The sequence below is a fragment of the Pelodiscus sinensis genome, chromosome 1 (genome assembly GCF_052426305.1).
Source record: "Pelodiscus sinensis isolate ZL-2025 chromosome 1, ASM5242630v1, whole genome shotgun sequence".
NCBI classification, from domain to species: domain Eukaryota; kingdom Metazoa; phylum Chordata; order Testudines; family Trionychidae; genus Pelodiscus; species Pelodiscus sinensis.
The window spans coordinates 254,575,505-254,589,570 of NC_143052.1; the positions used below are offsets into that span (position 1 = coordinate 254,575,505).

Below are 14,066 nucleotides of genomic sequence, written 5' to 3' on the forward strand. Positions count from 1 at the left end.
ACTGGTGTAGTACATAGGCATTGGCCTTGTCCCCTTCCTAAGGGTGTCAACCACTGTGATTACTGCATATGGAGCAGAGAATCCAGAGAACAATGGAAATAGTAACCAAATTTGCTATGTTGTGAAATAATTTTTAAGTATCACTATGATGTCCAGAGTTGTTCAATTGTGGATTTTAAATAGCTGGTTGGGCTTGCTACTGATGAAAAGGCCTACATATGAGCTAGACAATAGTAGTAGTAGAAGCATTTGTTGAAAAAAAATGTCTGATAGTATCCTTTTTTTGCATTGAAGAATTGTCTTTCAAAAGGGTCACAATCTGCAAAAATTCGTTAGTCCTAGCTGCTCAACAAGTAGTTTATCCTGAGCAGATTTGGGCCTATGAGTTTTTGTAATTGTTAGTCAGCTCTCTGCTAAAAGTCTGATGTTCAGAATTCTGGTTATCTCAGTCACCCTTTACAGTCTGTTCCCTGATTCCATGTCCTATCCTTTATATGTAAGAGAACTGCCTGAAGAATCTTTGGGATGGTTGACTCTCTCAGGGAAAAAATGGGAAATGCTTTACAGAGACACAAATTGGAAGTCAGAAAAAGGCTAGAATCAGTTAATGTTGAAAATATTTGTTCATCTTCTTTTGATTGTGCAGGGGAGGGTTATTTAAGTCTTGTTCCAAGAAATGACTTTATATTTAACTGTATGCAGGAACCACAAAATTTAAAATTGAGGGAAAGCGAGATCAACAGAAATCAGATTGTACAGATGTCTAGCAGATTTTACATTCAATTTTCTCTTATCACTTTTCCACCAAGAAAATGCATATATAAATGGGGAGACCAAACAAGCCCTTGCAGCATAAACACTATTGCTCCACCAGCACAAATATGATTGCTCGCACAATGAAAGTTGCTCCTCAAACATGAGGGCAAAGAAACACTCACCGCTCACATGAATGCTCTTGATAAAAGGATCCAGAGCAGTCAGGTCAAATCATGAATCATATTTAGTGAACTAATTGACAAACAGCTTTTCTCACTTTTCATTTGTTTCTAACAGTTATATCCTAATTGCATAGCCTCTCTAAGTTAGCAGAAACATTATAAATATGGCTGCATTTCTTGAGTTACGAAAATGTTACTTCTCATATTGGTTATCATGAGTCAATTTTCCATCTGATGCTAGTTCACATAAAACAAGTACAGGCAGTTCCCGAGTTACGCGGATCCGACTTATGTCGGATCCGCAGTTACGAACGGGGTTTGCTCCGCGTCTCCCTGGTCTGCTGGAGACCAGCAGACCAGGGAGACGGGGAGCAAAGCCTCTGAGGATGCCGGCAGCGGGACAGCCGCGGCGAGTCTGGGCTGTCCACTGCCTGCGTGCTCCCCGGCTTTGCTCCTCGTCTCCCTGGTCTGCTGAAGACCAGCAGACCAGGGAGACGCGGAGCAAAGCCGCGGAGGACCCAGGCGGCGGGACCACGGTGTATCTCGGTACGCTGCTCGCGTCTCCCTGCTCTCCTGGGGGGGAGAGGGCGCGCAGCTAGTACGCCCCCCCCCCCCCCCCCCAGCAGACCAGGCTTTTCTCCAGACGCCTGTGGTAGAGTAGCTGGGGTGCTGCTGGTTGGTCCCACAGCACCGCTCTGGGCGCTACTGGACCAACCCGGCAGAGCCCCAGCTGCTCTGCCCCAGGCGTCCTGATTCAGCCGCTGCTGGTCAGTTTCAGCAGCGGCTGAATCAGGACGCCTGGGGCAGAGCAGATGGGGTGCTGCTGGGTTGGTCCAGTGTCGCCGAGGAGCGGCGCTACTGGAGCAACTCAGCAGCAACCCAGCTGCTCTGCCCCAGGCGTCCCCAAGTCAGCCGCTGCTGAAACTGACCAGCGCTGACTACAGGAAGCCCGAGGCAGAGTTGCTCTGCCCCGGGCTTCCTGGAATCAGCCGCTGATCAGTTTCAGCAGCAGCTGACTTGGGGACGCCTGGGGTTCTTAAGTTGAATCTGTACGGAACTGGCGTCCAGATTCAGTCTGTTGAAACTGATCAGAGGCTGATTCCAGGAAGCCCGGGGCAGAGCAACTCTGCCTCGGGCTTCCTGTAGTCAGCCGCTAGTCAGTTTCAGCAGCGGCTGAATCTGGACACCAGTTCCGACTTACATACAGATTCAACTTAAGAACAAACCTACAGTCCCTATCTTGTACGTAACCCGGGGACTGCCTGTACAGGCAAAAAACAATCGTTTTAGTCAGCCATATGTTAACCTTTTTCATTTGTATGAAATACAATTAGGGATTTAATAAATTTCCTTTGCAACTTATATTTGATATATATCATAATGTTGAATGTGACAAACTTTAGACAGAAATGTACACTATGCTGGATGAGATGCAGCAAAAGTAGCCATCTTTGACACGAGTGTGGAATTTGATAGCATTATTTCATTTCAGGAGATTATTCTGAGAGAATGAGTCATTCTGCAGTGTATTAGGAATACAGATTTGCTAGTTGCAGAATGTCAGATACCATCAACCTGACTGTCCAGCTCTTGGTATGTCTACACTGGAACCAGACGCGCCAATTCAGCCTGAGAAGATATTCCAGTGCAAGCTCTGATCCACCTAGTGTGCTAAAAAGAACAGCATAACCATAGCCACAGGAATGATGAAACAGATTAGCAGTCCCATATCGAGGGTCTCAGAAGTGATCATACAGGTGGCTTGTTCATCCCACTGTCTGCATTGCTGTTTTTAACCCTACTGCTATCACAGCTAGAGGGTGTATGTGTACCTATGCTGAAAACAGCACCGCTGGCTCCAGTGAAGCCAGTCTCACAATCCCTCCAGTTACCCAGAGCTCAGTGTTATCCTGAGCAAAATCATGGCTCCAATTTGTTATATTAAAATTAGCCAAAAGACACCCAGGACTTCTAGGTAACCTAAGAAAAAAGTATCCCCAACAATAAGCAGTATGCAGGAGAAATGGAAGAGGGCATTTCCCAAAAAGAGTTACTGGATAGCTGTGTGGAGTCCAGTCCTTGGAGCAGCAGACTAGTAGACAGAACTCTTCAATTCTATTCTCAACTCTGCCACTATCTCTGAGTCCCTCTATTTACAATGCTCACTGGGTAAATCACTGAGTCCCTCTGTACTCCAGTTTCCCCATCTGTGAAGTTTGCTTGATATTCCTGGGGCTGTCCTGAGGCTTCATTAATTCTTGTGAATACAGCTCAAAGTTATAGAAGTGGGACGTTTAAGTATTATGGTATCATGCTAATATGGCTCCTGAACCACTGAGGTCTAAGTCACTGAATTAAGCCATTTACTGTGACTACAAACAACATATACAATGGCATTAGGCCAGAGGTATACTCACAGGGCCCATAGCTGACTTGAAGATTAACCAAAATGTCACATGATTGATAATGACCATTATGTTTCTCAACTTTCACATTTTGGCAGATGAACAAGAGTTTATATCAATTTCATTGCAATCTTCAGCCTCTTTCCCTCGTCTCAACCTACTACTCTTTTCCCCCAAGGTTCCTCTGCATTGGTCCCACAGAAACAATTGGCAGCTAAATTTTGATGGACCTGGCTTTATATGGTAATGATCACTTGGACTGCTGTTTAAATTCTTGGCAAATCACCTCATATAAGCTATGTACTTGAAGGAAAAAGTTGGCCCATACATAGTTTTTAATTAAATGCTTGTCTAATGTTATTAAACTGCATATCATTGGCATATAAATGACTGCTACAGAGTGAATCATTTTAGATTAAATGATTGCCTATAGAATTAATTGAACCTAGCTCTTCAAATTGAAATAATTTGTAGTGTATAGGCTTTAAAGACGAAATACAGAGTACTGTCAGATGAAAGGAAACCATTGAAAGAGAAATTTTGTACTCGATATTGTTTGGAACAATATAAAAAGGAAAAGGTGAAGAAAAACGCAGATATATTTCATTAACTACTGACCTAGTTCTTAAATTCTCAGCATTTCTAGTCTACTACAGCTACATTCACAATTACGATGTCAAATGACATATCCATTTTCTTTGTAGAAATAACAAGATAGGAAAAGTGGCCATTAAGGTCATATTTAGGGTAGAAAATGGTGTATGTGTAGCCAACATTACCTGTCGTAGTAATGGACCCCGCCTGACTAACTACACCTGTAAGATCTGATTTTTGCTTACCTCCAAACACCACGAAATCTAACAACTATTTATAAATACGGAAACCAGTTGCAACTCCATCTTGGAAGTACATTATTGATCTTTAGACTTGGGGCTATCAAAGCAACTAATGCATGTCCAATTTGCTATTATTCTACTGTATAGTAAAAAATAGTAAAAATGCCAACAAAAGACTCATATGCACACGCTATCTACGCCGACACAATTTTCTACATTGAGCTTCATCTACCTACATTACATCTTCAAATGCAAAAGTTGAAGGCAGTCAATTTACAGCTATTCTAAGTCCAAAATAGAGACAACTTTCTTTAAAGAGGATATATAAGCAAGTTTTCCCCTCAATATAGTTAGTCTGAAGTTTCCAGATTCAAATCTTTAACTGAAGATTAGGAATAATCACTTGATGCTATCTGCTAATGTCACGGTCTAAAAAATTTGCTTCAACTTCATTTGTGTCTAAATCTAAGGTATCTATTACTAAAAAAAGAATCAATCAACTAAAGAATCTAGACAGATTAAAAATCATTTACACATGGCTACAATCTACTGCAAGAAAAGGTGGAATACATTTCTTCACAGTTGTAAATTGATACCTATTAAAATACCTTTCACTCATACTAAATACTTGTTAAAATGTGTTTTGATCAAGGCATTAGAAAAATTATAAAATCTTTTCCTATTTTCATAAAAATTGAAAACTAACAAGATTCTGAAATTAACTTCCTATATTAAAAAACCTTGACTTATCAGTATTCATGTGGGTGCATAAATATTTGTGAATCATCACATGCTTCAGCTGAAAATGTTGTTCTTCATTTAGTTCTGCCAAACTGAATTTATTTATTTCCCACCTCTCACAAGAACATTTAATGATAAAAGTAAGGCAACTGGTAGAAGAGTGAAGAGCATATCCTGTCTCATGAGAGTAATTATCTCAGGGTAGCTGCTGTGTAACGCACGTCTTTTCAAAATCTTCTTTGTTTTCCAAGAGCCACCAATTTATTGTTTTAGGATAGATACTTAAGATCTAAAATGGTTTAATCTGTGAAACAGAAGTTTTCACAGACATATCCTCTCTCTGTGCACATAATAAATGCTGCTACTCTATGTGCAGTACAACAGATTTGAAGGCATTCAGTTGGTGGGAGAAGGAGGCTGGTTCCACGGAGATAAAATTTTTTGGTCCCTAACACAGAATAAAAAATTGACGAGAGGTATTACCACACACTACAAATAATTAAGCCACCACAAAATAACTAGATGCTGCTCTGATTAATGTTTGTTATCTGCTCATAGAAAAAATGCTGATAAAATAAAAGTAACAAGAAATGCAAACAGTACTATAAATATGCTTTATAATACGCTAGTGAAGACATGATTGTTGCCTTTCAGAAAAGGCAATCCATGCCACACCTAATCAGCACCACTTTCATCATTCTTCAACTAAATCACATCTTTAGTTTCTTCCTCTATCTTTCAGGAGGAGGAGGAGCAGAAGGAATTATAGAGTCTATGTCTTTAGACATGACAAACTGTATAGCCCACTGAATAAAAAGCCAGTGCTGCTAGAGTCCTTGGTTCTTGAATAATTTGTACCCTTACCTCATCAATTCAAATGTGTTAGAAGATCAGCAAACCAAGTAATTCTTGCTATAAAAAGGGACTTGTTAACCTTGTTCAAGGTTTCACTAAGACTTGATTCTAAATATCAAGTTTTCTGCATTTGACTGTAAATTAAACTTTATCCCTAACTGTACAAGGCACTGAAGAGCAGCTCTCCTTTTATGGGAGAAAAAATAATTATTTGACTAGTATAAAAGAGCACAGTGCACCTACTGCGATTTCATTTGCATTTTTTCAAAATGAGCAGTTAATTTCACAGAAACCACCATACCTACCTACATGTGCCTTAATATAAACAGTAAAGTGTACACTTTCTAGATAATTATAACACACCAGAATGATAACCAAATTAGTAATGGTTCTTCTCCTTCAGCCCTTCAGAGAAAATACAACATTGTTGTCAGGCTTCCACTGCAACCTATTCTTATTACTACACTTTTTGCATCTCTTCCCTCCTTCTAAACAGTATGCTTAGTGTATCTGTACAAAATTCTTATCAGCAGCCCCCTGGAGACAAGATCCATCTCGGAAGTAACCACAGTATAAATGGTCTCAGACTAAACGCGGGACTTGAGCTCAGGTTCCTAGCAACTAAAGACATGCACACTGTCTTCCTCACCCAGGCCAACAGACACATCTTCCTCTACCTCTTCATTTAGTTGAAGGCTGCCAAAGGAGTACTTATGTCTAGGTATAGGGGAGGAACTCAGCACTATGGGATTGCCATACACAAGAGGGTGGGTAAATGGGTTAACTATTTCTGAGTCTGAATCACTAGACTCTGTTCCACTGCTGGTGGAGCCCTCCATCATGTGGATGGCAGACCTATGATCCATCATGCCACTGGCATATAGCGACTGCATGCCTGGGCTTTGCTTTGACTGTCCGGTAGCTGACACCCCATTGGCCATCATTTTGCCTTCAGAAGGAACTGTTTTAACAAGCCCCCCTTTACAATGTCTCTCTGATCTGTATTCCTGACCCGGCGTCGAGGACACCTGGCTCAGGATAAATGGGTCTGTTTCTGACTTGTTACGGACATTTTGGATTTTCTGCAAATGAGGCCTTTGCAAGCCTGGAGAACATTTGCTGTATCCAGGACAGCTACAGGGATGAGTATCTTCCTCCTCACTCCTAGCCCGGCACTCATAGCCATTTTCTGAGACATAGCCCTGAGAGCCAGTTCTATTCAAACTCATGTTAGGACTTGACCCTTTGCTACTGGGTGGCAAGGGAGTGGCCAATGGACTACGGCTGTCAGGGCCCCTAAACAGTTCATCAACCAGTGAGCTGTGCCGTAGCATTCTGGTGCTCCCACCAACAAAGAAGGACATACTAGCTGGGTTGTCATCAATAGACTCTTCAGTGATATGTTGGGAAGTCTTTAGAGAGTCTGAGGAATCCCTGTATCTAGTCCTATTACGATTTTCATCTCTACAGAGAATATAGGCACCACTGGTCAAATCACCCTCATAATTGTCATTTGTTTGGGAATGGGACCAGGTTATTTGTCCTCTGAGAAGGTCATACTCGCTATCTACATCACTGCAGTCAATGAAAGGAATTGAGGTGCTGCTGCCACAAGCAGCCCTGGATGCTGGACCTGTGCTTGGTTGTTGCGACTGAGATCTATTCTGCTGTGTCCTATCCTTAGAGACCTCCTCTTCTTCCTCCATTGTCGCCATCACCACTCCATCCACCTTCCCACCTTCCTTAGGGCTCTTCTTCAGGGAAGGGCTCTTGCGCTGTCCAATATCTTCCATTGAAGCTTTCAGTTCCTTCCCTTGTCGGCAGCTCTGCACCACTGGGGAATCAGCATTATCTCCAAATGTAAAGCTACAGCTCTGGGAAGAGAAAGACAGAAGAGAGGAGAAAAGAGAGGAGATCATTAAGAAGGAAAAATATTTCAGTGTCTGCTCATGACGGAGTGCTGGAATTATGCCCTATTAACTTATAGTTGCCATGCACGAGTCTACTGACAACAGAGCTAGTACAGAAGCTTCTGAGCATGATGGTGGACCAGGAAAGAAAAACGTAAGAACGGCCATACTGGGTCAGACCAAAGGACCACCTAGCTCAGTATCCTGTCTTCCAACAGTGGCCAATGCCAGCTGCCCCAGAATGAACGAACAGAACAGGTAATCATCAAGTGATTCCCTCCAGTTTCACTCATTCATAGCGTCTGACAAACAAATGTTAGGGACACCATTCCTACCAATCCTGGCTAATAGCCATTGATGGACCTAACCTCCATGAATGTATCTAGTTTTTTTTAACCCTGTTGAAGTTCTGGTCTTCACAATGTCATCTGGCATGGAGTTCCACAGGTTGACGGTGCATTGTGCAAAGTATTGTGTGAACACAAGCTAAGCATTGGAGAAAAAGGAAATAAACATGCAGACATTTTTAACCAGCGTTGGACAAACACCGATGTGCATGCACTGCTTACCGAAGCGAGAACTGCAAGGGAGATTAATATAAAAAATGCACATTCAGTGCAGCCCAACTGCATACAAGAACAAAATTGTCAGCATAGGTTCGTGGGTAACTACACATTCAGCTGGGGGAGTAGTCCCTACCACTAGCCACAGGACTGTCTTCACTTCATGCAGGTGTGTCAATCCACACGCAGTGCTCTGCTTCCCCTGTCTGATCTTGTGTTAAAAATATTAAGTTTAACTTTTGAATGGATTACAAATTGTAGCTTTCCAGAGACTATTGAAAGAGCTGGCAATTATGGCATGATTCTATAGGTTCCAAAGGTTGTTCAGGCAAATGTCTGTGGGCCACTTTAAATATATTAACCAGGCAGTTCGCACCTTACACTTCTGCTTTGAACAGCAGCAATTTACTGTTAACAGAAACAGAACTAATGCTCGAGAGCTACCAAGGATGAGAATGTAAAAGTTCTTAACTGAAATGCCTCTCAGGTCAACACAAGAAAACTTCTTGTCAAAGACAAATGAAATGCCACTATCCCTGGAACTCTGGAAAAACCTAATTCCATCACTCTGGCCAATTATGAGCAGTAATCTCTGAACATGACAAGGGTTTCTTGTTTTTTTGGCAAGTGTACCAATTGACCAGTCTGTAAGCTCAACTGTGCCAGGTAGTCCCTACTGCCTGTGCCTTCCCATCCTTTCTGTGCGTCCTAACTCACAGTGGGGCTGCTCCAAACACATCATCTGCAGACCTTTTAGCATTCTTGCACTGTAGGTTAAATTTACTCAGAACTGAATAGTAAATAAGCAGCAGATGCATGTACAGTGGACCAGCCATGATGGAAAGTGAGAATTATAGATTTTGAGTTACAAAACCCCCAAATGTTAGAATGTAGAGACCTCACAGTGATTTGGAATCAACATACCAGGGTATTTTAATCTTTAAAATGCGTTATATAGAAGGAAAAGAATGCACATGTAGTTTTACATTGAACTCCTCTAATAGGCAATTCAACAAGAAATGCTTAAAGCATATCATACTGGGTTTCATCAACATTACTGACTTGTTTTGGCACCTCTGAATGTTGTTCTGAAGGCTGTACCGTCAGACTCCTGATGGAACGAATCTTGCTGTGTTTCCTGAGAGAAATCACATTAACAAGTTAAAACCATATAACATTTTTCATGAATAATCAGCAGCAGTCACTTCCTTAACAAACAAAAGCACCAAACATCAGCTTTATAAATGTTTGCCTTGAAACGGATTCACATTAATTCTTTTTGTAAAATTTAAATGGAGTATGTTTTATATAAACACCATAAAAGAGAATGTAAGGCACTGAAGCAGAAATCTTCCATTACCAGGACATGAGTCATAACACAAACTGGTGCCAGGTTCATTGTACACTTCAGTAGTGACTTTAAACTCACCATGACTCAGAATAATTCAGAGCAAATTGGCACTACAAAGTTGGAAGCCTTCCACTGACAGCTTTCAATTAACAACCACTGGTTAGTTGTGCCAATTAACGTTACTTATCTCCCTAATACTCAGGTGTAAATTATTGTTGAAAAAAATCAAATCATTTTCTATTTATGTAGATTAATCATATCCCAAACTAAAGGGCTTAATAGTCAATGAGCCTGAGGGGAAGTTATCTGCCAGTGGGAAACATGGGACAAGCAGTGCTGAAAAGAATCTAATCTATTAACTGAGTTACAAGCCCATAGCAACTACAGCACTTTGATCAGGTATCACAGGCCTGGATGGAGGCTGGTTTGGCCCCTAGTTTAATTTAGAGGAACCTCAGGGTTGCCTGAGCTTGTGCCTGATGATAACTAACCCCTTGGGGCCACCTTGCCAGTGACAGATTGATGAAGCAATGTAAAGAGGATTTTGCATAGGCCAAAGCCAGGGCCCAGCAGTAGAATTAACTGGTAAACACTAATGGTTCCAAATTCTAATTTGAAAAATTTAGATCAGCTCAGGAAACTCTCACCTTTCAAACTGCACTTTCTTGTGTCCTCCTTCTTTAACATAGTCAAGAACCTGCTTCTGAGTCCGGCCACTGGAACAAAACCACACTTAAGTCAACAGTCTTTGGTATTACATTTGTTATTTGTTTATTACAAATAATGAGAGCAGATTTACTATGTGGTTTTTTATTTCTATGGCACAAAGTGATGTACCATCTTTTGTACTGTAAATGCACTGCAAGGAATTTGATTTAACCATATACTGCAGAGGTCAGCAACCTGTGGCTCTCAGTCCATCAGGTAATCCTCTGGCAAGCTGCGACACATATTGCTGACATTGATTGTCTGCAGGCATGGCCACCCCAAAGCTCTCAGTAGTCACAATTCACTGTTCCCAGACAATGGGAGTTATGGGACCTGGTATAGGCAGCAGGGACATGCCAGCCGCTGCTTCCCACAACTCCCATTGTCTGGGAATGGTGAACTGTGGCCACTAGAAGCTGCAAGGGATCATGCCTGCAGATGGTCAACATCAGCAAAACATCTCTCAGCCCGCCAATGGATTACTCTGATGGACCAAGAGCCAAAGTTGCTGGCCCCTAATATAGTCAGTGATAAGCCATTTCATGCATTCCATCGCCCCACCTAATAACTTTGGGGGTGCACTTTAAATGCAGGCATGCTGGTGTGCAGTTTTAGACACTGTATCCTATGAATTCATAGTCGACCATATATACAACTATTTCCACTAGACGCATTAACTCAGATTTCAGAAAAGAATGACAGATTTCATTGTACATCTGTGGATAAAATAAACTTGCTTTTTTTTGGCCAAGAAAATACATTCAGAAAGATAAAACACAGACCTTTTTACCACTGTCTAAATTCAATTGTGCCACCTTTATGCTGAATCATGTTACTGGGAAATTACCAAAGATATTTCAACTCTCCTCTACGAAAAAGTGTTTCAGAACCATTTCTGCAAGTTAAATTTGAGTCTTCCCTCTATTACTGCTGTCAATAAACATTGTTATTGAATGGAAAATAGTGGAAATGCATTTCAGGCTTCAGCTGTTGATCGGAAAGACATATAATTATAGGTACAAACACTTTTTGCAAATTCAGCCTTACAGGGATTCCAAGCCTTGCTCTTATATTCCATGAAAAGGGAAAGCAATGCCAATCATTTATGCTGTGTATGGACATGAATTCCAGAAGAAAAAGAAACCAACAGAATTTGTACTCAGAAATGCATATCCTGCACCCTAGAGACTCTCTCTCTTAAGAGTCATCAATTGAGTAAATTATAGCAAGGCTTATTGCAACAATAAAGTATTTTTCCTAGAATGAACACAATAGAGATCACAGTGAGGGATCCAGAAACAGCATATGGCTCCTCTCCAAACTATGTGCATGTTTAATCAAATATGTTGAGAATGTCTACAATTTTTTCATTTAGTGTGGCAGTAATTAAATCCAACAATTTAGACTGCAGTTTCTGTCCTCCAGGTCTCTCCATGTCATCTATTTTACTTTTCAGACATAGAAAAGAAAGTTGGAAATGGCAGGAGAGGACATATCAACATGACTGCATGCTTATAAGGCAACCGATATCTCTGATTCGGCAGCATTTTGAACTCACTACGCTCAGGTGTAAATGACCTAAAAATACGCAGCTAGTGACAAATCAGGCCTGATAGGACTCAAACAGCATTACATGGAGATGCTGTGAAGAGTCCATCTTGCAGTGTATATGGGCAGCCGTCATACAAGGGCTTTTTTGTACACTGAGGCCGCATGTGTACTAAAAAAGGTTTGCCAGTACAGTTATACAGACACACAGTTATACTAGCAACCACTCCTAGTGTAAAGTATCAGAGGGGTACCGTGTTAGTCTGAATCTGAAAATGTACATCTGACGAAGTGGGTCTTTGCCCACGAAAGCTTATGCTCCAACACTTCAGTTAGTCTATAAGGTGCCACAGGACTCCTCGTCACTCCTAGTGTAGATTGTATTATATAGGTCAGTGTTTCTCAAAGGGTATGTCTACACAGCAGCATTATTTCAAAATAATGTCAAGCTGGAGGATTTCTTACTCCAACTCTTGTAACCCTCATTTCACAAGGAGTACGGGAAGTCAAAGGAAGAGTGTTCTTCCTTCGACTTCCTGCTGTGTAGACGGCACCAAAAGTTGAGTTAAGCTATTTCAACTTCAGCTATGCAATTGACGTAGCGGAAGTTACGCATCTTAATTCAACTTTTGCCCTGCTGCACAGACATGCCCAAAGTGGGCTATCAGCCCACTTTGAGAAAACCACTAGCAGGCCTGTGCTGCTTTGTTTACTAAAGAGTCAGTAACCACAGAGCCTTTTAGCTCCCATTGGCTCTGGTTCGCTGTTTCTTATATTTTCTTAGGTATTTCTTATTTCCTTATGATTTTGATTATAAGTTTATTATAACAGGTCACAATAAGTTTATATTAAAGCAGTTTGGCTATAATGCAAGGAATCTACAGTCCATATCCTAGATGCTGAGCTAAGATAAAATAAGCATAGCTACATCCCAGATAAAACAGTTGGCTTATTTACGTCTGGGACCTTTCACCTAGACAGATAGTGAGAATATAAAGCAACCTTTAACAGCACAGAGACTTCCAAATATACCATGAAACTTAACAGGTACACCTTTACTTGGAAAAACTCAAAGTAACTGGTTAAGATTGGATGAACATAACCAGGTAGGACAGAAATAATAAATGTGATACATAATCACAAAAGGCGCCATGGTAATGAATTAATGTATATGAAAATAAACTGAGATCAATGATATACTGCCCTATAGGAAAAAGATACTTCAGCATTAGTGAGGTAAGTAAATATAAATAAGGAGAAAATACCCCCTACTGAATATGCATCAAACATAACGTTAGCGTAACAGATTATAAAAGTGGCATTGCCGCCTAGGGGCAGTAGGAGAAGGGGATGTAATCCTTTGGACATGCCAGAATGATGGTGACTGGTGATTTGGAAGATGATGGTGATGAGGAAGATGATGTACAACACCTCATGTTGTTTCTAGAAGGAATGATGGGAGTATAAAGAAATACAGATGTACATTCCTTATCTGTCTTGTTAAGCTGGGATGTTTGTAAATGTGCTAAATGTATTAATAAACTACATTTGTAAATATACAAGAGTTTCTACAGTAGGAGTGTTGCAAGTGGGCACATCAGGGTTCCCAGCCATAGAGTAATTTAAATACAGGGCCTGATCCCGGGACAAGAGCCTCTCAATCCTCAAAGTGATAACTTGTGAATTCATAATAATATATTTATACATAATCCAAAAATCAGGCAACAAGATCTTATACCAGCAAAAAAGAGTTCGCTTGCTGGTATAATAAGCTTACTTGAATAAAATAAGCTTTAAAGATAAAAGAACTTGTGTGCCAGTATAGCTACATTTATGCTAGAGATTTTACTTATATAAAAATAATTTTGAAACAAATCTTTCTCCCCTAATTGGGGATGTAATATTATAGTTGATTAACCGATAAGCAAAAGCATATAGGTTAATGCTATACACTACATGCATTTCCCCTCCTTCCCCACACACAGTACATTTTTTAGCAGGCTGGTCAGCAGCCCGGTTCAGTTCCAGCTTGCGCTGGGTTCAGGACCTATCCCCACTCAGCTCTGCATTTAAAGTGTATTAGAAGCCAGGTGGGTGGCAGGCAGCCTGGCTTAGTTCCGGGAGTGCCACACCCTTCCTCCACACCCATCCCTGGATAGGGGCTGCTACCTCTGTATCAGAGGCAGCAGTGTAGGGTGGCAGACAGTCCAT

The 14,066-nt window shown here is 41.0% G+C and overlaps 1 protein-coding gene across 8 annotated transcripts in view; it reads right to left on the reverse strand.

Annotated features, from left to right (window-relative positions):
- Positions 1-14,066, reverse strand: part of FARP1 (FERM, ARH/RhoGEF and pleckstrin domain protein 1) — a 311,742-nt gene that overhangs the window by 61,413 nt on the left and 236,263 nt on the right. For 4 of the 8 annotated variants that reach the window (XM_075918778.2, XM_075918775.2, XM_075918773.2 and 1 more), the window contains exons 11-13: positions 10,247-10,315; positions 9,311-9,386; positions 7,409-7,649 (exon numbers count right to left, since the gene is read on the reverse strand). In XM_075918778.2, coding sequence (XP_075774893.2) covers positions 7,409-7,649; positions 9,311-9,386; positions 10,247-10,315 — 386 coding nt within the window. The remainder of the gene's footprint in view (positions 1-7,408; positions 7,650-9,310; positions 9,387-10,246; positions 10,316-14,066) is intronic. The other 4 variants (XM_075918777.2, XM_075918776.2, XM_075918780.2 and 1 more) reach the window with 2 other exon arrangements.